We start from the raw sequence: 25,810 nt of genomic DNA on the forward strand, positions 1-25,810 counted from the left end.
AATAGTAAAGCTTTAACCCTTTGTTGGATGTACCTTTCATAAATGTGACAGGTATCCACAGAAAAAAATGTTCAGTTGTGCTTTTGGAAATAATTGGATTTCAGAAAATGTCAGCATGTGAAAATTCAGTGCGTTTATTTATGTTATCTTGGGTCTCTGGCGCCGTGCCATCAAAGTTAAAACTTTTTTTTTGTAATTAGCAATATTTACAAAGTTGCGACTAACCGTGTTGCTACTGCTATTGCTAAATTGAATTAGCGCGTGGCTGGAACTGCGGCGGCGGCGCGCAAACTATTTAAAATCAGCGTCGCGTGAGTCAAAGAGCTGACGTCAGGTAAAATCCGTTGGTTGGCGGAGTCGAATCGATCGTAAAATCCGTTTAGAAAGAGATAGGGTGAATTGTTTAAAGGTAAAATGCTTTAAAATTAAGTTTAATTACGTAAGCGTCGTTTTACAAAAGAAGAAAAGTAACGAAAATCGGATCATTTGTGAGGAATAACTGTCTGAGGAGTCTGTGATGAGTAACAGTTTAACCGTCTCAACATTTTCGACTTAACGTTACTTTCTCAGCTAGCAAGTATCTTGAAAAAGGGGGAAAACTCAACAATAAAACTATTCGGTATACAGTTCTGAGGATTTTTTGAAGTGATATTTCGTTTGACTCCACAGAATGCAAAAACCATTCAACTTCAAACTGTTGGTGCCCCCAAGAGCTCATTTGAATCAGGTGTCTGCAGTGAGGCCTCAGGAAACAGGCTTGTTTGAAGAAAACGGTGTTTTTTCTCCTCCTGATCAGGTTGGCAAACTTGTAAATTCTCTGTTTGTGCTATAATGTTGCTATTTGACTCCTGGCTGCTAAAACTGCTGTGTGAACATTTGTATACTGATACATGTATTTTGTTTGTAGAGTTACAAGTGTTCAGATATGGAGACAAGCCTGCCATTTCCATCAAAAATGGTGCTTCCTACGAAGACATCAAGACCAGGTAACATTTATAAAGTATAAAATGGAGATGTGTATGTTAATAAATCTGAATAAAATGTATATGTTTTAATGTAGTGTAAATGCCAGTCTTAAAAGCATCATGTTCATTAAACCTAATATTTTGATATTAAAGAGGGTATGAAGAAGGTTGCAGTCATGCCAATGGAAAAGGAGGAGGTTAGATTGAACGTTCATTTAATTTTGAATTGTAGTTTATTGCTTAAATGATTAATTATTCATTTATTTGTATACTGTATAATGGTTTAAGGTCCATGTTACGAATTCAGTACAATGTATAATGAAAATAAATCTAAGCAGTTTAATTACTGTGGTGTTTTTGCATTATAGACATCATTAAGATCCAGCCAGCTGTACTCCAGATTGCTCGATGAAGCTGAGAAAATTAAAATGTGGAAGTTCAGAATAGATTCTGAGATTTCACAAAAAGACAGGAAGCTTCAGGAGAACAGAAAAACCATTGAGACGCAGCGCAAAGCCATTCAGGAGCTTCAGGTAAATAATTTGAGGGTAGTACATTAGTTTTAATTTAATTTATTTTTATTTATTTGTCTGCTTTACTAAAGATAGAATTATAAATTATGTCTGTTGCAGTTTGCAAATGAAACTCTGAGCATGAAATTAGAGGATCAACTCAATGAGAATGAAGATCTTAGAAATAAGTATGTACATCATGGGTAATATTTATATAACCACATATTATATTATGTTATATTATATTATAATATTTTTATCATGCAGAAGTAATGCAACCAGAAATTTGTGTAACATACTAAAGGACACATTTGAGAGATCTGCTGAGAAAATGAATCTGTGTAAGTGTAGATGTCATATAGCATATCATAATGTATTAATTCATTGCCAATTATTAGAGAACAATAATGTTTTTTTCATTTTGCCTGAAATAGTTGAGGCTGAACGGGAAGAAACTCATGATCTGTTTATACAGAACAGTGAGAATATTCAGGTAACTTTATAATGAGTGTATTTACTTATTTATTTATTACTGGTGAAGCGTGGGAAATATGTCCAATTAGGACAGTATTTTTTTTGACACTGTAATTTGTTCATTTGCAGAGGATGGTGGCGGCATTTGAAAGTCTTCGGAAGCAGGCAGAGGCTGATCAGCAGGAAATGTTGAAATGTGCTCGTTTAAATAATTTAATTATTTTTTAAAAATCTATATATCTAATATATTCATTTTAAGAATATGCTGTATTTGACAACAAAATGAAACATTTTAACATTGTTTTGTTTGCATATGATACAGTAAGAGAATGCCTTACAGAGTTTAAGGATCTTAAAGTGAAGTTCAAGAGTGAATGCCATGTGAAGGAGAAAGAGGTTAGTCTTGATTTTGAATGATCTTGCATAAAGTAACACCCACCTGTCTTTGTGTTCATTTTGTGACTAAAACATTTGTATTTTGTGTTCTTTGTTAAGGTTGCCATGCTCCAAGAAAAACTCAGAGAAAAAGAAAACAATCTAAAAGATTTTTCAGTAAAACTCCAAGAGGCAAAGCAAAGCTGCATTCTGCTAGAGGAGTCTGCAAGTAGGAATGCAGGAAACATTCGCATAAGTCTTTCCTTAATTTTTCAACAAGTCATTTATTTTCACTCATGTTGCTTTTAGTGAAACATCAGAAATTACTTCAGAGTGTTACACAGGACCGGGAGGCGCTTGAGGAAAAACTCAGGGTGACGGAGCAACTCAAATGGGAGATTGAGGTTTGTCCTTAAACACTGTCTTACTAATACGATTGTTTTGGACTTACTTAAGGGTAAGGGTAATACATAAAGATTAATAGAACTCATGTTATTGTTTCGTGGTGTATTGTATTGTATCTCTTTCTCAAGGAAAACCAGAGAGCCTTAACTGACAAACTGGAGCAAAGCAAGGAGAACCATGAGAAAGTTCTTCAAAAGAAAGACACTGAACTAGAGGAACTAAACAACATCAAAGAGCAACAGTCAAACCAACTTGCAGAGATGCAGCTGACAGTGAATTCTTTGCAGTCCTCACTAACATCTGAGATACAGAGGTATGTTAAAGAGGGTATATCAGTACAAGACCTAGTTTTGTGAATCAAGCTTAAGCTGATAGCACAGGTGAAAATGATTTACAATATTTAACCAAGAACTTTAATAATGAATTTTAATTTATTATTGAATGATTCCTCTGTTTTTACAGGGTACAAGACCTTAAGACAAAGATAAATTCAGTGGTGAATGAACTCAGTGACAAAAGTGCAGAATTGGGTGTGTTAAATCTGTAAATGTTAATGAATAATTTCACAGTTGCATGCCTTGTTGGCACCATTCTAAGATTATTGGTTGCATTATCTTCATGCAGAACTTATTAAGGGGCTGAAAGAGGACAATAGCAAGCAAATACAGATACTCAGAGATGAGCTGGTATGCATTTTCCCCTCTGTTTAAGCATTTATATTCTATGATTTATGCATTTATGAAACTAAGCTCACAGTATTTTTGTAACAGGATGAGAAGTCAAATTCACTCTGCTCTATAAAGGAGGAATTAAAGACAAGTGAAGTTCAGATGCTCCAGCTTATTGCTTCACTTGAAGAGAAACAAAGTGAGACAAATAATTTGAAGGTGAGGAGACGGTCATTAAGCATTTATTCGGCGTAGTAAAATGCATCCTCCATAATTTCAATGCTACATGTGCTTCATATCTCACATTCACCCCTCTCAGGATGCTGTGGAGAATGTCACAACAGAAAATAAAAACATGAAGGAGGCCCTGACAAAAGCTAGAAACGACAATGAAGAGCTGCAAGAAGAAGTTGTTTTAAAAGAGGTCAAGATGTTGTTTTTGTCTTTCAGTTTTTCACTAAGCATATGTATTTATTTGGGTTGAGTTATATGATGGAATATGGACAAATAACTTGGATATTCAAATTGAATATGTACATATTTCATCCAGGCTAAATTGAAAGAGATGGAGGAACAATTGTCAGGAGCTTTGGAGAGCAGTTGTAATTCATCTAAAGAGGTAGAACGATTGGAGAGGGACATAAAGCAACAGAAGTAAGTGCAAACACAAACCTGTCAGGTTTTACACCGTTAATCTTTGAATCTCAAAGTGAACCTCTAATTTATTGCTTACTGTTTCACATACTATACAGATAATCTTGGTATGGGTACCTCTATCTTTGAATTCTTTTAGCATCAAAATGTTTTGCAAATGGATTTGTATTGTGAGTAATTATATGTTGAGACAGGGATATACACTACAAAATTAGTTAACAATGTAATGTTCATTTAAATATCATTAAATTAAGCATTTTGGCCATTTTGCTATTGTATCATTGAGATCTGTTCACTATTTTATTGAACTTACTGAAGTTGTTTTTCCTTGAAGGGAGAATTACAAGGAGCTGATGTTGAAGTTTAATGACCTGCAGATTCAGAAAGACGTCATTCAACAACAGGTTGATAGTGGTGCTTTAGAGAAGAAAGTCCTTCAGTCTCATTTAATGGTTTGTAAATTAAATCAAGCCTCTAAATGTTGTAAATTGACAAAATGACTTCAAATGCTGCATGTGATGGTTTATTTGATTTTATTTTTTTTAACAGGAAAGCAATGCAAATGCAGAACGGGAGAAGACAGAAATAGATAGACTTGAGAGAGAGAAGCAACAGCTTCAGTAAGATTGGAGGAGAATTTTGTCTTGCAACATTGCAAATTTGGATTCATTTGTAGTTTTATTTTGTCTTACATGTACAATTTCATATTCCAGGGAACAGGTGGATATTTTAACTGCACAAATTGCTGTTCAGGATGAAGAGAGAAAGAATGTTCAGGAGCAGTTAAGAGAAAGTGTGCGTTCACATTATTATATTGTTTTATTCTTTTAGTTCGTTGAGGTGTATAACCTCACGTCTAACAATAATTTATGTTTAATCATGCCAACAGGGCAAAGGCGCAAAGAAAGAACTTCTGATGAAAGACAAAAAAATAAAAGCATTTGAGTCAAAGGTAAAAAATCAGATTTAGTTGTACATATACAGTAGTGTGCACTGTACTCAAAAATGTTTTTAAACTGAAAATATTCTTAAAACCAAAACAAAAGCTCACAAGGAATGAGTAAAAGAGCTTTCAGTATTATTTTGCTAAATGATAATGTTATAAGAAGAACACGAAACAGCATTCACAACCCATTTTGCCAAAAGGGTATTCAGAATTGTATTCAGCAGCTCTTTATGTAGAGAGTGTGAAAAATAAGAGACCCTGGTGAAATTAATTTAATTTGTGACAAGTTTTCTTAGAGGATTTATATTGCATACACTGCTTTTTCATACATTTGAATTATGAAGTAAAACAGTGGTCATGTTGCAGTATTTGACATATTTCTCTTAGATGAGTAAACTGAAGGAAGATTCAGATGATTTAAAGAAACGTCACATAGAGGAGCTTCAGAAAATACGCTCTGACCTTGAAGGCATGTCAACAGCAGAGGAACAACTCAAACTTGAGGTGATTTTTCTTCCCATTAAATGCAATAACTGAAAAAAACAAGACTTAATGCAAATAATGGATCGTTTTTTTTTTTTTTTTTTTTTTTTTTTTTTTTAAGGTGCAAAACCTGAAGCAAACCGCCATGGAGGCACTGAAGAGTAAAGACGACACAGAAATGAAATGCCAGCAGAAGATATCAGACATGGTTGCTTTGATGGAGAGGCACAAGGTCATTATCATTCTTAATATTTCTCAGTGGTCTCTGAAATTCTACAATATTTTCAATTGTTTTTAAGCACTTTTCATTCATTTTAATGTTTTCTTTTCTTGGCAGCATGAGTATGACAAAATGGTAGAAGAAAAAGATGCAGAACTGAGTGAAAAACGGATGAGAGAAGCTGAAGTCAACGCAAGCAAAGCATCACTGGTAATTATTTGACTTTTTTTTTATTGCTTAACCTGAAATCTGTTGTTTGCATTGAATTTCATACTCAGCATAACAGAGTTTGTCATTAGATGCCTGAGATGCTAATGCAGAAGTCCTAGGACCAAAAGATTGATTTATGCATTTATTGTAGAGTTACCATTTTGTTTGATACATTTAACCAAAAGTTGCTATAGTGAGACTTTGTCCCTTTAGTAGGTATAATATATAAAATCTCTAAAAACCAAATAACCAATAAATTTAGGAACTGGAGCTGTCCCACCTGCAAGTGGAAAATGATGAGCTGAGACAACAATTTGAAAAGCTCAAAGGAGAAAAGGTGACCTTGAGGACACCAGTTTCATCTCTTGAAAAAGACACACTTTATCAGGTAGTATCTTGTCAATCGAAATACCATAAGTATACATGGCAATTTAAAGTGAACCGTGCAATATGAAAATCTTCTTTTAGATAACTGAAATCAAACCAAAGAAGAGAAGAAACAAGATCTCTAAAACTCAGAAAGCTGTGACCACTAAGAAGCCTCTGTATGAGGAAGAAAATGAAACTCCATCAACAAATGCATCCTACACTTCTGCTGTAGGTACTTTTTCCATTATCTTTGTACATTTTGTACATTCTTATTCTTCACATCTGTCATCTAACAATCTTTTTTATTATTGATGCAAGGGAGAAGTGAATGAAGTCCTTCATACACCATTATGGAGCCTGGGCAAAAAATCTGGAACAACACCTCAAATAAAGGTATGGGGGCAATCTTAAATGTTTGCACTAGTCATCATTCATCTTGAGCATTTATACCAGCCAGTTTATTTGTTTATTTATTTATTCCACTTCAAGTCATTCAGAATCCGCACACCACCCTCACCTAAGGTTACAGGGTCTTGGAAGAAAAATATTCTGAAGCTGGACCCAAAGTCAGACAACTCCGACAGCAACGACATACTGGTAAATTGTATCTACTGTCACTCTATTCGCATACCATTAGTATTGTGCTACAAACAGACAAACACTTTTCAATGCTCTGCTTATTTATTTGTGCTTGTGGTTTGTTACTCTTTCTTAATCCTTTCTTAATCTGGTGTGCAGAGTTTCTCTCCAAGACCTGTTAAATCAAAGAAACCTATGCAGCCAAAAGACCCAGACACAGGGAGTTTGGACATGTTCAAGGTTAAAAAAAACACACACATTTGACCAGTTTTATCAAAATTTGACTTCTTTATGTTCTTAATTTGACTGACATCATGTGCAAATGATGTACAGGTGCAGAGTTCTTTCGTGTGCAAGTCTCCAGGAGCAGCGCTGAAACTGGCTGCAATGAAGAGAATGCGAGATGCTGGATGGACCACCGTTAGCAGTTCAGATAAGAAGAAAAAAAAAGTAACAGACAAGATCTTTGCTTGAAACTGTTTACATCAAAAATGTGATTTTATCCTTTTTTTAAAAAAAAAAAAATGTGCATATGATTGCTTTTGATTGATTACAATTTCTACTGAACAAGCAGAAATATTTATATTATTTATTCTTAGTTCTCAGTACTCAATTTACATAATAGTATTATTCAGTTAATATACAGTACCTTACAATGTTTATCAAAAATCTTGTTCCTGGTATAGTTGTTGCGGTTACAAATCTTTGTATTTACATTTATATTTGTGTTTTTTTCTGTTATGTTCAGTAATTTCACTAGTTCAAAAGATTTATTTAGCAGTTTAAAAACAGCCTTTTTTCATAGAAGCTTCAAGTAAAAGTAACATTTTCAGCTCAAAAAGTGTTGTTGTTTTTTTGTTTGTTTGTTTTTTTAATAAAAAGAGGTTTGTTTCTGAGATCTTAAGGCTCTTGGTCATGTGCATGGAATGTCTGAAAGGTGGAAGTCTCGTTGTCAAATGCTCTGTCTTGATCCTCTCTCAGAAACTCTAAGCGGATCTGAGAAGGTCTGGAAGCAAATCCAGGTATGTCTGTCTGGTACTCTTCATCGTTCTGCACTGTCATGGTGGGGTTGTAAATCTGAGGGCCATCATAGAGTCCTCCTGAAATGACCAGCGTGTCATCTGACACTGCAAACGGCTCACCTGTGAAAGCAATTTACAGACAATACTGTAACACTATTCATATTTTTATAGTCAATATATAATCTTTATGATTACTATAAACTATATACTACATTAAATGTGCTTGCCCATGCATGCACGACTTGATAGCATGATGTTAGAACTTTGCCAGACTATAACCCATTTCTATAAGATCATAAACAGATAACGGATTTGCCTAACCTGTATCTTCATTCTGGAGACGGCGGTGAGTATATTGGATACTTCTCTCTTTGCTTCTGCCATACTTGTACATAAAGTTCACCAGAATTACCAGAACTATCACACCAAGCAGAATGCTGAATAAAATGGTCAGAGATTTCTCTGAATGATTCAGGCCACCACCTGCTTTAAAACAGAGGTAGGAATAGTTAAGCAGGATAAACATATTTCATTATTTGGTTTACATTATTAATGCTAGGATATAGACCTACTTTGAGATTCATTGGAAGAAGTTGAGCTGTTTTGAATTACAGAGGTGGAAGTAAATGCTGTTGGTTTGGTCATTGGTGTAGTGCTTGATGTAACACTTTCATTGTTACTGCGAGTGCTGTTGTCTGTAGAAGTGACAGCTGTTGAATTGATGTTGATTGTTGAGGATGTGCCTGATTGGGTTGTCTGAGTGTTTGTTGTTGAGTTTGGCTGCACTGCCGGTCCTGTGACTGTTTCATTGCTTGGGGTGGGTCCCACAGTACTATTGAAGCCAATAGTAGTCGCCTGGGTTGTCAAGTTGTTTTGAGTTGAAGCACTACCATTGTATGCTGAAGTGCTGGATGAATCTGAAGCATTGTTCTTTGTTTGGTTTCCTGTTGCAGTCAGAGGTGGAGCTTTTGTTGGTGACTCACTGTTCTGTTGTGCATCGGTTATATTATTCACAACCAATGAAAACAATATTAGTTGGCCACATACCAAAAGCCGAAGAGTTAACACACCCATAACTGTTACAATGACTTTCTCCTTTAAATAAAAAACAAAAAAATACAGAGCGTAAGTCAATCTAGGTCAAAAGATAAAGGCATACAGCCTAATTCAGTGTGTTTATCTGTATGTGGTGTTGACATGTGGTTTCCTGCTAGGCGCTTGCAAAGTTTCCTTTTACTAAGTACATTTATTTCTGGTAAAGAGGTGTCATCATGACTTCCTTTGTATTTTATTTATTTATTTATTTATTTTTGTAACTTCCTTTGTATTTTAGTACTATAATCAGTCGATTTTAGTCATTTGATTCAAACAATAGGTTTTTCTTTTATTGTCCTGGACATTTGAATTAATATGTACATTAAAAAATAAAATGCATACTGTATATGTTTAGAACATATACAGAAATTTAGATGGCGCTGACATGAAACCGAAGACAACAAAGTGCCACATGGTTTTTGCATGAGCTAAACAAACAAACCCGTTTTATGTCATCCATCACAGAATTTCCTTAATTAAAGTGGCCTCACATAATTTAACATTCTCACTGACAATTTTGTTTAATTTACATAAAGTACATTATTATGAGAACTGTGTTATGAATCTTTCTAAATTCTACTCTTATCTCTTTCTTTCATCTCACTTTCATTCTCTTACATCCTCTTGTTTGTATAATTGTTGTAGTTATATATATATATATATATATATATATATATAAGTAGTTTATATTTATATATGACAGTATTAATATATGACAACAAAAGCACAACTTACCTGTAAGCTGAAACAAACCGTGGTAGTGAAACCAGGAAGTGCCTCGCAGCAGTTATTATGCTCCACCTGCTGCAGGCTCAATGCTTTTTCCACTCCCTGAAGAAAACAAGTCCACGTCAAACAAACAGGTAGAGTGGGCCGGCCTTGAATGACTGACTTCCTTTGCCGGCATCGAGGAGGAGGGTGTTCAGCCATTTTTTAACCCTTGTGTGAACCTCACTCTTAAGTACTTGTTTCATTTCAGTGTTTTCCCTTTTTTTCTGCTACTTTTTGTGTGAATGATACTTAGTGAGTTTGATGTAATCATTTGTCAAATTTTATTTCAAAACAATTCAGATTTAATACAAAACTTTTAGTAAATGCAGCAGTGTAAATTATTCAAAACTTGATCATGAAAATCGCAGACTGTCTGTGTAGTTTAAAAAAGAGCCCATATACCGTAGCCTGCTGGCACAAAAATAGACACTAAATATTAATTTCTTGTTTCTCTTATAGGAAGGTTTTAAAAAAAACTGAATTTATCATCATCACGTAGCAATTTAAACATACAAAAATACAGTCATAATTTACTATTTACAACATATCCATATTTCACATCTACAACTTTGTGATCTCCTGGTCTTTCTCTTTCAGTGCAATTTCATTGTCAAAAAAAACTGGACTGTCCAGACCCTGGATGTGGTTTGGATCTTTCTCAATCAAGTCTGACACCTAAAAAGAAAAAAATATGCAATGCAGTTAATAAGCGTCTTTTGCAAAGCAGTTTTACTAAAACTTCAGCAATGAAACGGCTAAGCACTACAAAAAATGTAATACAGACATTTTTAAAACTTTATATAATTATATATTTTTGCATTGCTGCAATATTTTAACACACACACACACACATTATATATATATATATATTAAAAAAAAAGTGTCCATTGCAATTTGTCTTCATTTTAATATATTACTAGATATATATAAATCATGATCTTCAGTCCTGTTCTATATTTTTGGACTGTGTTTTTCACACTAGTAATGAAAGGTCTCACCTTTGAGTCTGAGTTGAATCCAAAACAAATGAGATCTGACTTTCCGATAAAGAGCTCGGGTCGAACTTTCTCCTGTTTACAGCCACCTAACATTAAAAAAAAAAAAAATTAAAGTTTAGGTTCAATCTCTGAGTATTTGCCTCACTAACAAGAAGATGAGAAAGAGTCATCTTACCTGAGATAGCACTAACTATTAGTCCTGTGATCATGGTCACCAGTATGCCCACAGGACAGAAGTACAGGTAGGACAGAGAATACCAGTTGTCTGCCAAAGCTGGTCTTGGCCTGAAGGACAGCATGAGACAGTTACAGTTAGCTTTGATGTCAGTGTGTTTGTTCGTTTTTGAAATGTGAGCAGTATAGATTCCATCAAAACAGACAGAAAAAGATTTTTATTTTAAGAAATTAATACTTTTATTCAGCAAGAATGCATTAAATTGATCAATAGTGTAAAGACATTTATAATGTTACAAAATATTTCTATAATTGCTGTTTTTTCTCTTTTTTATTTCTATTCATCTATTTTGACTGCCCAAAAAAATAAGCAGTACAACTGTTTCCAACATTGATGATAAGAAATGTTTTTTTGAGCAGCAAATCAGCATATTAGAATGATTTCTGAAGGGTCATGTGACACATGAAGACTGGAGTAATGATATATATACACGAATTTGGGATTACTAACTGTGAAGTTGCGTTTTGTAGGACTGTGGTGAGTGGTGTCATAGTGGTGAATGGTGTCATAGTGGTGAATGGTGTCATAGTGGTGGTGTCATTCTGTGCAATGCATCCTTCCACACTCAAAGGAAGGCGGAGGGTCTTCTTGAGTAAAGGAGGATACAACTGAGCTCCAATTCCCACCCATAACGTTATAACCAGGCCGGAAATCAAACCAGTTAAGCCTCCCTGTAGGAATACATGAATTTTATTTAGTGTTAAAAGTGCAATGAGTACTTTTTCTTTATATGACAGTGGTCTTGAAATTTATACCAACTATGGGTGTGCTTGTCGCATTACGTAAAATGCAAAAAAAAAAAAAAAAAGTTACCGATGCAATATTGTAACTGAAATATTTGAAAAAGTTCTTACAGTGGAGTTCGCACAGCGGAAGAACATGCCGAGCATATAAAGGCCCAAGAGAGGTCCACTGATCATACCAAATATGGACAGAGCTGCCTGTGGAGGAAGGGATTCATTCAATTCAATTCATGTCATTACAGTCTGTTATCAGCAGAGGGTGCTTTAGATACAGTGAAAAAAAGTCAAAGGAACCTTATTAAACCTCAAGAAGGAACATTATTGCAATTACATTAAAAATTTACTTTGTGCATAGGTTTACCTGCAGTATATTGCCCATCATGGAGGCGATACCAGCCATTCCAATGCATACAGCTCCATAGAATACACCTAGAAATGAGCAGTACACCATTAAACTTCAACATGCATGTCAATCCATCTTCCCCCTCCATCCCCTGCTTCGCTCTGAAGTGAAGCATGCAGTTGTCAGTGTATACAGCTGTTGCACTGAAACTCACTCATGCCCATGTTGATCCAGGACAGCTGTTTCTCTGTCAGCCAGGGCCATGCTGGTTTTATAAAGTCCGCCACTGTGACAGCCACCAGAGCGTTGATACTCGATGACACCGTACTGTTGAAACACAACACAAAAACTATGACTGATGGTGTCTGATGTGTGACCTGACCTCAACAAAAATCACAGTGAGTGTTTCATCAAGCCTTAAAAGTCAGAGGATCCCACACTTTTTGTCAGCTAAATCCTAATGACCTAATTTTTTATTAGTATTTTAAATACACTGATATTTCAAGTTATGTTTTAAGCTTTCAATAAATATAATAGGCTACAAATATAGAAATATTAATTAACAATAATATATTTAATATAGTTTAGTATAGTATTATAGAGAAAACTATAATTGGAAAAAAACTATAATAATGTCAATATTTATACCATAATTATTAGAACATTTGTAATGTATTTAAATACATATTAACAATAACATATTTAGTATAGTTTTATATGTTAATTAAAAATAATCATTACCATTATTATATATATATATATATATATATATATATATATATATATATATATATATATATATATACAGGGTTGCCAGGTTTCCACAACAAAACCCACCCAATTGCTACTCAACACTAGCCCAATCACGTTTCAGGGGAGTAAAATCTGCATTTTTGGCGGGGTTCCCCTGGTAAAATTTGCATTCCAGGGACTAAATATCATGTTATTTGGGGTTGCTTCAACCCGCGGACATGAAAAACAACCTGCGGCAGCAACACAAACACTGTAATATTTAGTATAGTTTTAAATAGAAAACTAAGTGAGGTATGAAAATTAATAATTAAAATTTACTAAATTATAATTCATTAAAATAATTATTTTCTAATTATTCTAGAAATATTATATATATATATATATATATATATATATAGTTAGTTAGTTAGTTTTTGGTTTTGGGTTGTCCCCCTCCCCCAAACAATGACCATGGTTCTGGTTAGAAAAACTTTCCCAAAATGATCATAATGGACTTATTTCACAGATATTTATTGTTCACCTTAATGTTCCACTGTAAGCTGCAGCCACAAACAAGCCTGGCAGTCCTGGGAAATCTGCTAGTATTTCCATCACCAGATAAGGAAGGAGCTGGAAAGCATTTTATTTGGTCAGATTAATTGTAAGCACTGTGAGTAAAGATTAAGAGGTCACTGCTTGGACTTGTATTACCTGGTCTGAAGCTCCTACATCTTTATTGGTGAAAGGATCACAGTCTTTATGGATGGAGTACATGGTGAGACCACAGAGCATGGCCAAACTCACTGTGACCCATAATCCCACCATATTCACATACAGAGCTCTGTGTGGGCAAATATTGACAGAACGCCAGTGTTTACATTTGAATATCTGCAGTATTAGCTGTAGGAGCATGAGTAAAGTCGAATAATATCATGTCTTGAGTGAATACTCACAGTTTGGCATGAGTTATTGTCCGACAGGAAATGTAGCGCTGCACCTGTGATTGGTTGATTGAGTACATGGACGCCCACATCAGACTGCCGCCAACAACGATTGTCCAGAAACTATGACGCCTCAAAGGATCAGGATCAAAACTGAAAAGAAACATTTTAGAGGTGAGTCTGTCTATCTGTCTATCTTTCTTTTTGTAATTTTATCCTGTGATGACAAAGCAGCCCACAGTGTCAAATGATCCTTCAGAAATCATTCTAAGATGCTGATATAGTGCTCAAGAAACACATACTATTATTAATGTTGAAAAGAGTTGTGCTGCTTAATATTTTTGTGGAAATCGTGATGCGTTAATTTTTTTTTTTCAGGATTCCTTGATGAATAGAAAGTTCAAAAGAACAGCATTTATTTAAAATAGAAATCTTTTGTAACGTTACGAATGTCTTTACTGTCACTTGTGATCAATTTAATGTATCCTTGAACCTGAAAAACTAATTTTACTAACCACAAACTTTTTATCAGTAGTGTATATATATGTGATCTAGTTTTCAAGACCAGATTTCTTTACCTAAATGTTTCCAAACGTCCTCCATAGTAGCTGTCGTTCCAGATCCTCCCGAGTCCCCCCTGCAGCACAGCCCCACGAGCGATGACCGCCACAAACCCACTCAACATGATGATCATCTGGAACACATCTGTCCATATCACTGCCTTCAGCCCTCCCTGTTAACAAAAGCATTTTTGCATAAAACGTACAAATTCATAAACAATGCAGGCCCGTTTGTGCACACCATAAGATGAGCACCTGAAGACCAAGTACAACATGAAAGTGGGTTTTCATAGCGATGCCATAGAAGAATCACTTCGGTTCCCCAAAGAAACTTTCAGTAAACAATGCTTTAAAGAACCATTTTTTCTTACTGTGAAGAACATTTAATTATCAAAAGAGTCTTTTTTTTCACTATAATGAACCTTTTGTGCATTGAAAATGTTTCATGGATGTTCATGGAACCATTGATGCAATAAAGAACCTTTATTTTTAAGTGTAGCACGAATGGAAAATGGAGCTTTTTCACAGCCTATATTGATTTTATTTTTCATGGAAGTTAATGCAAAACTAGTAAATGAGCCAGGGGTGTATGGGACATTATCTTTTCTTGCCCTTTTCTGCAATCGCAAACAGTATGTGAAATTATGATACTGTTACTGACCAGGGTGCAGTAGATGATGCAGACCACCCCTGTTGCCACAAGCACTCCCCAAAGATCCAGACCTGTGACTGCAACACAAGAGAGTATTTATAGAAATGACTGTGTTTATGGGGTGTTTCATCAATTAGGGGCACTTTTGACTGCTCAAAATGACTTTAAAGCGTTAGTTCACCCAAAAATGAAAATTCTGTCATCATTTACTCACCCTCATGTTGTTTCAAACCCGTCCGACTTTCGTTCATCTTCAGAACACAGATTTTGTTTTGTTTTTTATGAAATCTGAGAGCTTTCTGTCCTTCCATTGACAGCTACACAACTACCACTTTAACTCTTCAAAAAGGGATCTTAAAACTAATGCATATGAATTGAGTGGTTTAGTTCAAATTTTCTAAAAAGATTCAATCGCTTTATACACCAAACAGATTAAATTTATACATATAATTTACATTTAATTTTTACTTTTTACTTTAATTTACATATAAACATTCATCAACTCACACATCAGTTATGGTAAATGGAAGCTCAAACATGTTCGCTTGACGCACGAGAACCAGTGAAGTTCATTCTCGTGTGCTACGCAGCACTTTGAGCTTCTGCAAGAACCAATGAGGTTTGTTCTCGCTCGTCAAGCAAGTTTGGTTGAGCTTCTGTTTATGTTCACTGATCAATGTTTATATGTGACTAAAAGCCTAAATTCAATCTGTTCATCAAATAAAGTGATCGTGTCTCTTCAGAAAATTCGGACTAAACCACTCAATTGCGTAGTTGTCACTGGAGGGACAGAAATCTCGCAGATTTCATTGAAAATATCTTAATTTGTGTTCTGAAGATGAACAAAAGTCTTACATGTTTGGAACGACATGAGAGCGAGTAAATGATAACAGAATTTTCATTTTTGGGTGAACTAACCCTATAAACTGTTTGTTTCATCAGCTGTGAATGATATTTGGTAATGTATTGCCGTATTGGGGACAACTATTTTTTTGTTATTAAAATTGTTTTTAATTGTACACAAAAGCTAAATAACACTCCTTGTAAGCATTTCTTTCCCTAAAAACATCATATGACTAATTGAAGAATCACCAATATGCATTTAAAAGCAAGCATTATTTGATTTAATATTCATGTGTGAAGTCATGAGGAGGCATTACTATTTCTTCTGGCAGGCTTTGTTAAATGGCTTTTGACATTAATGAATTGAAAGATTGTTCTTTACTTACTTTGATTAAGGGCAAGTGCAGGGGCATAGATAACCATGCCTGTGTATAAAGCCTATGAGAGATGACACCACCCATTAGATGATTGAACAAAAATCTCTTTTAACCTAAAATGCGTCAATACTGCATATTATGTGACTTTATGACGTGGAACAGGCGTAGACACAACAGACATTTTTTCCAAAGCAATGCACAATGACACAATCACTCATCAGATGCATCTTAGGTTATGTATAAAGTCATGCAAGAAGCTAAAATCCAACTTACAGTTTGAGCAATATACATGCTGGTTCCAATCACTCGTATGAGCTTGTTGAAACGCATTTCCAAGTACTACAAAAACAAGTGACCAATTCAATTAATTATTAGCAAACGAAACAACAAATTTACATTATATAATTTACATCATTACACAAAACTCAGATTGTACAATGAACTATTACATACTGTTTTTCTCAGATTAACATCGTTGTTTTAAAAGTTAATCGTACACTCTAAATGCTGGGTTGAAAATGGACAAACCTAGCGATTGGGTTGTTTTAACCCAGCGGTTGGGTTAAATGTTTGCCCAACGTGCTCAGTAGTTTTATTTAACCCAACTATTGTTTAAAAATTACTGTATTGCTTGCTTAAAATGAACCAAAAATATCTCGGAAATTAACATTTATTAATATGTTTAATAAATCAACATTTAGTTTAATGAATAATAATTGAACAATAAACATTTATTAAATCGCTTTTTAATAAATGCTCACATTTTGATTATTATGGTTGCTTCTAGTAATTATGTGTCTGATTTTTAATTTCCAACCTATTTTGGGTTCATTTTAGGCCAGCCATATAGTAATTTTAAAACAATATTTGGGTTAAATAAAACTGCCCACGTTGGGCAAGCATTTAACCCAACCACTGGGTTTGTCCATTTTCTACCCAATTTGGGTTGTTTTTAACCCAGCATTTTTTAGTCCTTTTAGTTTTTTTTTTGTTTTCGAAATACACTTCATGAATATATTCTAACTCTAAATATATGCATTTTTGTTTTCATTTTGATTTATTTGACTTTTCACTGTCTTTTTCACATGGACAGTGACCAAGAATAGCTTTTGTACTTTGGATTATACAGTAAAAAGCACTTCTCACTATGATAAATCTGTCAATAAACTATCCTGACATTGCCTCTTTCCCTTTAATCCTTTTAATCTGACTCTCTCTTTTTCTCTCTCGTCCTCATTGCATTTCCATCTATTGATTCTTTATCAAGCACCGGCACAAATGGAGAGTCTGAGGGTGTTTTCAGTCTCTCTATGTTCTCTGTCCTCATGCAAACCCCTTGTGCCCAGTGTCGCCCTCTTACCTCATATGTGCTGGTGATGGCCAGGCGGTAAAACAGAGGCACGAAGAATTCAGCACTGATGATGGACATGATGGCATAAGAGAAGACAAAGAGCCAGTACGGTGTGCCGTACATGTACGCCTCTGCAGGGGTGCCAATAACAGTGATCCCTGACATAAAACTAGCCGTTAGGGACAAAGCCACAGGCACTGCGGTCATCTGCCGGCCACCCAGTAGAAACTCTTCACTGCCGGTGTCCTTGCGTCCACGGATGGCTTGGAACAAGCCAATGCCCGCTGCAAAAAGGATCAAGCCGGCGAACACCACATAGTCCCAGACTGAGAACGTCGGAACTGGACCTCCAGTGCCCAGCCTATCCATGATTGAGAAAGTGCACTCTAGGAGATCCTAAAAAAGTTATATATACCCGGTGTCACACCGGTCAGAAGTGATGTTCCGCTGGAAATTCCTCTGAAGCTTTTGCCAAAAGGGGGACGAAACCAAGTAGCTCCGGTCAGTGCCAATAACTGATAAGGAGTCTTCTGTAATCTTGGACCAACCACAAAAAAACTTGAGTTAATGATCCCTCAAGGCCAGAAGATATATCAAGTTACACTGTAAAAGGAAGTGGATGTTTTTTATTCCTAATCTTGCCGGAGTGGTTTAATCAAAGTTGCTTAAGGAATTTAAGAGGATGCATTGTGCTGACCTTAACCTCGCTTAGTCGGTCAACTCGTTTGCCCCCCGTAAGGTATCAAGGTAAACCAAAAGAAGAACTAGCACTTTTAAGATTATTTTCACAAGATTTCACAAGACTTCCAGAATATGACTAACATACCACTTCATTGTGTGCCCATAGCAGGTCATCCTAAACTCCTCAGTTCCTGGTACTGTTTTGAGGTTTACTTGAAATAAGACTTTTGTTTTTAGCTTAAAAAGTTTCCCGTAGGTCGTGTTGAATCATCTACCGACGGTTCCAGGTAAATCAGAAACAGTGAGCGGTTTTCCAATCAGCTACAGCTTGACAGATACATTACATACGATAAGATGAAGCAATTATTAACAGCATATGCATCCAGAGTTCTATAGGACATTGCAAATAAGAGCAAGCAAATGGTAGCTGTAAAATCTATAGACACTATTCAACAGCACAAGTGTACTGTGAACGTGAACCTTATAGTTCACGCCAGTAAAACAACACAAAGAATGGTTGAGGAAGTTAATCTGTGACACTGTCAAAACATCTTGACGTTGTGATGCTGTTACAGGTTCTCCAAGCTGCAAAACAATTTTTAATGGCATTCTTTCTCCTGTTTGAGCGCTGAAGATACGTATCACTCAGGTGGAAGAAATTGCGTGCAAACTGTGCATGCATTTACTTTTCCATTTTCAATACTACATGTGAACTTTGCACACAAGATAAGGCCTGAAAGATTTATATGACGAGAGCTTGGTAAATTGACTGCACTGACAGCGTGTATCTTTATTAAAGATCAGATGTGTGATCTACCAAGCGAGATGACTAAATGAAGCCGATTTGTTGCCATGCTTTGTTGAAATACAGCATGATTTGTGTACATAACCCACATAGGATATATTTCAACAGTGAGTATCTTAGGAACACCAAAAAAGTATTAAATGGATCATGTAATTATTATGAAAAAGTAACATTATATAAGTGTTTATGTCAAAGCTATCATGCAGTGGCAACATTGAAACTGGATCAGACCCAAAAAGCTACTGTAAGACAGGAAAATTCCATATGAGATCTTTCTAGTATCTCAATTGTTTACTGCGAAAGTAGATGTTGATTATCAGTTAGTCTCCTGCAGATTTTCTCCTGAAAAAAGGCTCTAATAATCATGTCTGTTCGTGAGATTAATTGAGATCTCAACAATGTCTCTTGGGCCACAAAGTTGCAAACAAAGGTCAGAGATTTGAATATAAAGTAATATAGCTTAAAATATTTCTCATCAAATTCTCATGAGAATTTCAACTACATCATACACCCTTAAAATTAATGTTCATTTTTGGCATCTATGGTTCCATGATGGTTCCTATGGTTTACACTTGGTATTAAAGGGTTAGTTCACCCAAAAATGAAAATTCTGTCATTAATTACTCACCCTCATGTCGTTCCACACCCGTAAGACCTTCGTTCATCTTCGCAACACAAATTAAGATATTTTTCATAAAATCCGATGGCTCAGTGAGGCCTGCATAGCCAGCAAGACAATTAACACTTTCAATGCCCAGAAAGCTACTAAAGACATATTTAAAATAGTTCATGTGACTACAGTGTCTCAACCTTAATGTTATGAAGCGATGAGAATACTTTTTTGTGCGCCAATAAAGAAAGAAAGAAAGAAAGAAAGAAAGATAGATATCTAGTGACGGGCGATTTCAAAACACTGCTTCATGAAGCTTTGAAATTTAACGAATCTTTTGTTTCGATTCAGTGGTTCGGAGCGTGTATCAAACTGCCAAAGTCACGCCCATTTGAAAAGACTTATCACATAACGAAGCCTCGTTTACTGAAATCACGTGGAAATCAAAATTTCTTTCAAAATCTCACGAGACCAAAATTTAAGAAAAAAAAAAAAACATTTATCATTTATTATTTTTAATGTTTATTTTGTAAGTCATTTTAGGAGAAACATGAGACTTAAAGGGTTAGTTCACCCAAAAATGAAAATTCTGTCATTTATTACTCACCCTCGTGCCGTTCCAGACCCGTAAGACCTTCGTTAATCTTCGGAACGCAAAATTGAGATATTTTTGTTTAAATCCGATGGCTCAGTGAGGCCTAGATAGGGAGCAATGACATTTCCTCTCTCAAGATCCATAAAGGTACTAAAAACATATTTAAATCAGTTCATGTGAGTACAGTGGTTCAATATTAATGTTATAAAGCGACGAGAATATTTTTGGTGTGCCAAAACAAAATAACGAATTATTTAGTGATGGCTGATTTCAAAACACTGCTTCAGGAAGCATCGGAGCGTTATGAATCAGCGTGTCGAATCCGCAGTTCGGAGCGCCAAAGTCACGTGATTTCAGCAGTTTGGCGGTTTGACACGCGATCCGAATCATGATTCGACACGCTGATTCATTACGCTCCGAATTTTCCTGACGCAGTGTTTTGAAATCGGCCATTACTAAATAAGTCGGGTTTTTTTTTTTTTTTTTTTTGGCGCAGCAAAAATATTCTCGTCGCTTTATAATATTAATATTGAACCACTGTACTCACATGAACTGATTTAAATATGTTTTTAGTACCTTTATGGATCTTGAGAGAGGAAATGTCATTGCTCCCTATCTAGGCCTCACGAAGCCATCGGATTTAAACAAAAATATCTTAATTTGTGTTCCGAAGATCAACGGGTGTAAAACGGCACGAGGGTGAGTAATTAATGACAGAATTTTCATTTTTGGGTGAACTAACCCTTTAAGTTGATATTTAAATGTAATAGACCTGAGGACATGAAGAGCAGCAACCTCTCTTCATGTTTAGGAAAACCTCACTAATGCAGTGTGAATATTTAGTAATGGTGGCCATACAGCATGTGGGTGATTTGGTTAGCATCATTTTTATGCATGCTGCACAATAGTTGATGATGGAGATGATGGAGACAGATCAGGTTCAGTGTCTGTATAAGAGCAGCAGCCTTTCAACACAAGCAGGCTTGATCAGATCCTCCAGGTAAGTGGTCCTTTTGATTTACAATAATACTGCTGTTTGCCAGCCAAAAAGAAGAAAAGCTCAGAAAGACACATGAAAAGATAGCTGTGAGACTTGGTATGTATTTTTGAGTTATAGTCCAAAAAGTGACTTTCTCTTGGCTGACTCTTTTTCATCATATGGAGCCAGTGGGCAGAGAATGTGTTTTTTTTGTATTCCATAATGCTCTCTTTTTTTCTATGTAAACATCCACTAAACCAGGGGTTCTCAACTCTGGCCCTCAGGGACCAATTTCATGCAGAGTTTAGCTCCAACCCTAATCAAACACACTTGAACAAGATAATCAAGACCTTCAGGCTTACTGGAAAGCTACAGGCAGGTGCGTTTGATCAAAAACTCTACTGGAAAGTGGACCACGAGTGCCAGAGTTGAGAACCCCTGCAAGTTAAAGTTAAAAGAGTAGTTCAAGCTGCATCGCTCTCATGCGTCGTCTCACATTTTACTGCATAAACGCATTCTGTGAATGACCCTTTACATTTTTTTTACTGTCGGTAGTGCTATGAAATCATATGGAAGCCTATTTCCGCCACATATGAAAAAAAAATCATGCTTTCGTAAATCGAAATTACAAAGTCGTAAGTCATATTTATAAGAAGAAAAGTCGAAATTATGACATACTCAGTCAATAAAGATGAAAAGTTGAAATGATGACTTAAAAAGTCATAAATATGATTTAAAAAGTCATAATTATGACATACCTTGCCAAAATTGTGACATACTAAGTATTAATTGACATACTAAGTCTATTTTGAACTTTATTTCAGAATTATGGGATAGTCGATAATATGACATAAAAAGTAATAATTATGAGCATGCCATAATTGACATAATCATAATATTGAGACAAAAGGTAGAAATTATGACTTTCTGTGTCATAACCATGACTTTTTGTAATTATTATGACTTTTAATGTCAAAATTTTGTCTTTTTATGTCATAATTTTTGTGGTGGAAATAGGCTTCCATAAAATCATGAGTCAGCCTATTGTGCTCTTCAAGTGAAGTCAGAAATATCATAATTACGAGTTCTGACACATGAATGACCGAGCAAAGTCTAAATTTATTCTAGATGATACATGAGTTGACAAGTTGTGATGTTGGAAGAAGCGTGCTGATTTGAAACACTAATTTATAATATAGATAATATATATGCATAATCTATATATAGAGATCAGCACGTCTGTAGTGAATGATGTTAATCACTCAACTCAAAATTTTGCTTCACATTTACCTGTAATACCATGTAAAAATAAGTGATAAATATAAGTGATAGAAATGAATATTTTTCATCATTTTGAATTCAGGTGTGAGTATTTGGGTTTATTGTTCACAAACTATTTCAACATGTTGTAATAACTAATGCCCAACTCAGAGGTATGAGTTTCCCAGGTGCACTTGAAGGCAGCATAACAATTCCCTGGAAACCACAAAACAACAACAACAAGCCACGGTGGCAACTTGTGCAAGGATGTGCAATCATCACTCACATTTCTCAATAAATGCCAAATCTACAGACTTTTAAATCATGTTGCCTAGTTTACTATGTCTATATTTGTTATTTTTAGAGTTAATTTTTCATTATATTCACTGTGGTTCTCCATATCCTAACAGAGATCCTGATACACTACCAGCTATAATGTCTCCTCTGTATGTGGTTGGCATGCTGGGACTTTTGATGAAGATAGCAGCACCTATGTGTGCCCCCACTGAATATACCATTTACATCGAGAGACAGGAGTGCAATTACTGTGTGGCTGTCAACACTACCATCTGCATGGGCTTCTGTTTCTCCAGGGTAAGCAGGCACAGTTTATGTGAGGAAAAGTGAGGAGGGTATTGTAGAGAACTGGATCCAAGGAGAGACGCTTCAGCATGCGAGCTGTGACAAGCTGAGTTTAACAAAAGATGATAACTGTCACTGTTTTCTCACACCAGTGCCAAACCTGTGACTTTCGTTCTTCTGTGGAACACAATCAACACTTTTCCATTACAGTTAATTTCATTTTGTATTCCACAGAACAGTAAACATCATACACCCTTAAAAGTAAATGTTCATTTTTGGCATCTATGGTTCCATGAAGAACCTTTAACATCCTTGGAACCACTTTGGCCCTGTTTACACCTGGTATTAAAGGGTTAGCTTCATGAAGCTTTGAAGCTTAACAAATCTTTTGTTTCGATTCAGCTCCGAGCGTGTATCAAACTGCCAAAGTCACGCCCCCCAGTGGTAAACCACTGAAATTTTAAAACACTTATCACATAATGAAGCCTCGTTTACTGAAATCACATGACTTTGGCGCGCCGAAAGCTCAAAACGTTTCAGACCCCCTTTACAGCTGTATTTAGCATCGTCCACTTGTGATCCGATCAACCAAAATGCATCTTAATACCAGGTGTAAACGGGGCCTAAAGGTTCATAATAGTGAAAAGGGTTCTTTAGATTATTAAAATGTTGTTTACACTAAGAAAAACAAAGAATCATTCACTAAAAGGTTCTTTGGGGAACCAAAAATGATTATTTTATGGCATCGCTATGAAAAACACCTTTTTGCAACCTTTATTTTTAAGAGCGTTTGGTTATTGGTTTGAGGGTGAGTAAATTAAGTTAACAAACATCTACTTTAAGAACTAAACTGGGATATTCTGGATCATAACCTTTTGGAAATTATTTTCTGGCAATTTGGCTAAATATGCATCACTACATTCATCCTATAGGACAGTAATGTGAAGGAGTTGGTGGGTCCTCGTTTCCTGGTTCAGAGGGGCTGCACCTATCAAGAAGTAGAGTATCGGACAGCCATCTTGCCTGGCTGTCCTTCATATGCTGACCCTCACTTCACCTATCCAGTTGCACTTAGTTGCCACTGCAGCACCTGTAACACCCACAGTGATGAATGTGCCCATAAAACCAGCAATGCTGCGAGGAAATGCTCCAAACCTGTCCGTCATCTGTACCCTGACCACGAGGAGAACAGCTACATCCAGCCATATTGGGAACAGTATGAATAATGTTTGATTATTCCTTGACTAAAACACTTAAAACAAAGTGTTTAAGTTGTAGCAGTTGACTGGGGACTGTTTTTTTGTCATTGAGTAAACCTTCACAAAGTTACCTAACTCATAATGTTTGATGTATTTTATATCAAGCATTTGATATCTTTAATGAGGCCAAAAGTGGTTAAAAAAGAAGGTGTGGTTTTAATGGGGTTCAAATACATATGCTTTTATGGATAATAGACATTCTGTGAACTTTAATGATGCTTTAGTGTTTAATAGGCAGTGTCTCTATAAAAAATCCTTACATAAAAATGAGTTTTATCATTATTGTTAGTGTTTATGGTTTAACAATGGGTGTTTATGAAATTATTCATACTCTATTACGGTTTCCAGTTGGTTGTAAGGACAACAGCTAGTCGTGCGATGGATTAAAGAATAACGAGGCAGAGTGAGTAATTTCAGTCACAGAACTCTAATGGCGATTTGTATTGGTGGCTAATTCATATGAATTTATACAATGTCTTTTGTACATTTTTGTACAATCTTCTTACATCCTACATCCTACTGATGGTTAGTTTTAGAGGTGAATCTTCATGCTTATTTTTTCTAAAAAACGTATATTTCCATAGGAATCACATCATACGTAAGCAATAAGGTACGAGAGGCTGTGCTGTATCATGAATAAATCACGGCTGAGGGGTAGGCATGACACAAAGTGCTTCGCGTCGTGCCTAACACCCTTCAGCCGTGATTTATTCACGATACAGCACTAGCCTCGAGTACCTTATTGCTTTTATAAAACAGTTACCACACAATACAAATATTGAAACCAAAAATATGTATCAATGCAACTTTCATGAAGAAAAGTTTCACTAAAAGCCTTCCTTCCGCCGGAAAAAATAGTCCCTGACTGTGAACAGCAACAAAAGTTACATTATTATGCCATTAGATGGCAGCAAAGACTGTCTTTATGAGTGTGTCAGTCAGTAGCGAAGACTTTTACATTGAAAAGACTGAATTGTTGTGAACATGGAACAAGATGCAACTGACAAATGCTTTGACTAGCGCTGTCAGTCACTGGAAAACCCTCTTAACTGTTAAAAGGACAAGATAATACATTGGACATTTAAACAAATTTTTTATTATGAACATAGGACTGCAGGAAAATGCTAAATCTGAATGCAGGTAATAAACTCGCTCACTGAATCTCTTTCTCACGATACTCTTCTACATAATGCAGTAAGCTTCAATGAACAATATCAATTGAGAACATACAGTTTATGTTGCTAAGAATGGTTGCTAAGGGTGTTGTGTAGTGATACACAGAACCGTTGGGTGAAGCGGTCATAGCCATGTTTTATGGTGAATAAAACACAGCTATTGACCAATCAGAATCAAGGACAGGAACTAACCATTTTATAAGAATTCATACGAAGTTGCCGCCTCGTAAATTAGTTACGATTTGTCATGAGATCCAGTTGGCCAGAACTGCAAAACTAAGGGTAAGTTTACACAACAACAATGTGCTAAAAAATGAAAAAGTTTTTTCTTTGCGTTTTTC

At 35.6% G+C, this 25,810-nt stretch overlaps 4 protein-coding genes across 6 annotated transcripts; 2 read left to right on the forward strand and 2 right to left on the reverse strand.

The window, feature by feature from the left end:
- The first annotated feature begins 153 nt into the window (after nucleotides 1-153).
- sycp1 (synaptonemal complex protein 1) lies at nucleotides 154-7,758 on the forward strand. Of its 2 annotated transcripts, none has more exons than XM_051896408.1 (31): nucleotides 154-334; nucleotides 670-796; nucleotides 908-986; nucleotides 1,119-1,162; nucleotides 1,334-1,498; nucleotides 1,598-1,665; nucleotides 1,745-1,818; nucleotides 1,912-1,970; nucleotides 2,081-2,147; nucleotides 2,274-2,347; nucleotides 2,447-2,555; nucleotides 2,636-2,730; nucleotides 2,860-3,044; nucleotides 3,194-3,261; nucleotides 3,356-3,417; nucleotides 3,502-3,618; nucleotides 3,719-3,823; nucleotides 3,950-4,053; nucleotides 4,388-4,505; nucleotides 4,603-4,673; nucleotides 4,767-4,848; nucleotides 4,943-5,005; nucleotides 5,387-5,503; nucleotides 5,604-5,714; nucleotides 5,820-5,912; nucleotides 6,175-6,300; nucleotides 6,381-6,509; nucleotides 6,600-6,674; nucleotides 6,771-6,878; nucleotides 7,020-7,100; nucleotides 7,194-7,758. In XM_051896408.1, exons 2-31 carry the CDS (start codon nucleotides 671-673, stop codon nucleotides 7,332-7,334), a joined length of 2,916 nt encoding a protein of 971 aa, XP_051752368.1. In that variant the 5' UTR covers nucleotides 154-334; nucleotide 670; the 3' UTR covers nucleotides 7,335-7,758. The 2 variants fall into 2 exon arrangements, with proteins under 2 accessions (XP_051752368.1, XP_051752367.1); XM_051896407.1 differs by having other exon boundaries at nucleotides 277-409.
- si:ch211-105j21.9 (sialomucin core protein 24-like) lies at nucleotides 7,378-9,868 on the reverse strand. Of its 2 annotated transcripts, none has more exons than XM_051896411.1 (4): nucleotides 9,713-9,868; nucleotides 8,455-8,977; nucleotides 8,204-8,365; nucleotides 7,378-8,002 (listed from the first exon to the last, which is right to left on the reverse strand). In XM_051896411.1, exons 2-4 carry the CDS (start codon nucleotides 8,954-8,956, stop codon nucleotides 7,761-7,763), a joined length of 906 nt encoding a protein of 301 aa, XP_051752371.1. In that variant the 5' UTR covers nucleotides 8,957-8,977; nucleotides 9,713-9,868; the 3' UTR covers nucleotides 7,378-7,760. The 2 variants fall into 2 exon arrangements, with proteins under 2 accessions (XP_051752371.1, XP_051752370.1); XM_051896410.1 differs by having other exon boundaries at nucleotides 8,204-8,368.
- A 137-nt stretch (nucleotides 9,869-10,005) lies between these two features.
- On the reverse strand, nucleotides 10,006-18,047 carry slc5a8l (solute carrier family 5 member 8, like). The gene is made up of 15 exons (XM_051896409.1): nucleotides 17,533-18,047; nucleotides 16,446-16,511; nucleotides 16,182-16,233; nucleotides 14,962-15,029; nucleotides 14,319-14,473; nucleotides 13,753-13,893; nucleotides 13,511-13,640; nucleotides 13,341-13,429; nucleotides 12,282-12,394; nucleotides 12,086-12,153; nucleotides 11,836-11,922; nucleotides 11,432-11,652; nucleotides 10,922-11,031; nucleotides 10,747-10,832; nucleotides 10,006-10,423 (listed from the first exon to the last, which is right to left on the reverse strand). Exons 1-15 carry the CDS (start codon nucleotides 17,890-17,892, stop codon nucleotides 10,310-10,312), a joined length of 1,860 nt encoding a protein of 619 aa, XP_051752369.1. The 5' UTR covers nucleotides 17,893-18,047; the 3' UTR covers nucleotides 10,006-10,309.
- Nucleotides 18,048-21,079: 3,032 nt separating this feature from the next.
- On the forward strand, nucleotides 21,080-24,369 carry tshba (thyroid stimulating hormone subunit beta a). Its single transcript, XM_051896413.1, has 3 exons — nucleotides 21,080-21,214; nucleotides 22,864-23,047; nucleotides 23,968-24,369. Exons 1-3 carry the CDS (start codon nucleotides 21,126-21,128, stop codon nucleotides 24,259-24,261), a joined length of 567 nt encoding a protein of 188 aa, XP_051752373.1. The 5' UTR covers nucleotides 21,080-21,125; the 3' UTR covers nucleotides 24,262-24,369.
- Nucleotides 24,370-25,810: the final 1,441 nt, after the last annotated feature.

The sequence above is a fragment of the Ctenopharyngodon idella genome, chromosome 6 (assembly GCF_019924925.1).
Source record: "Ctenopharyngodon idella isolate HZGC_01 chromosome 6, HZGC01, whole genome shotgun sequence".
In the NCBI taxonomy this organism is placed as follows: Eukaryota; Metazoa; Chordata; class Actinopteri; order Cypriniformes; family Xenocyprididae; genus Ctenopharyngodon; species Ctenopharyngodon idella.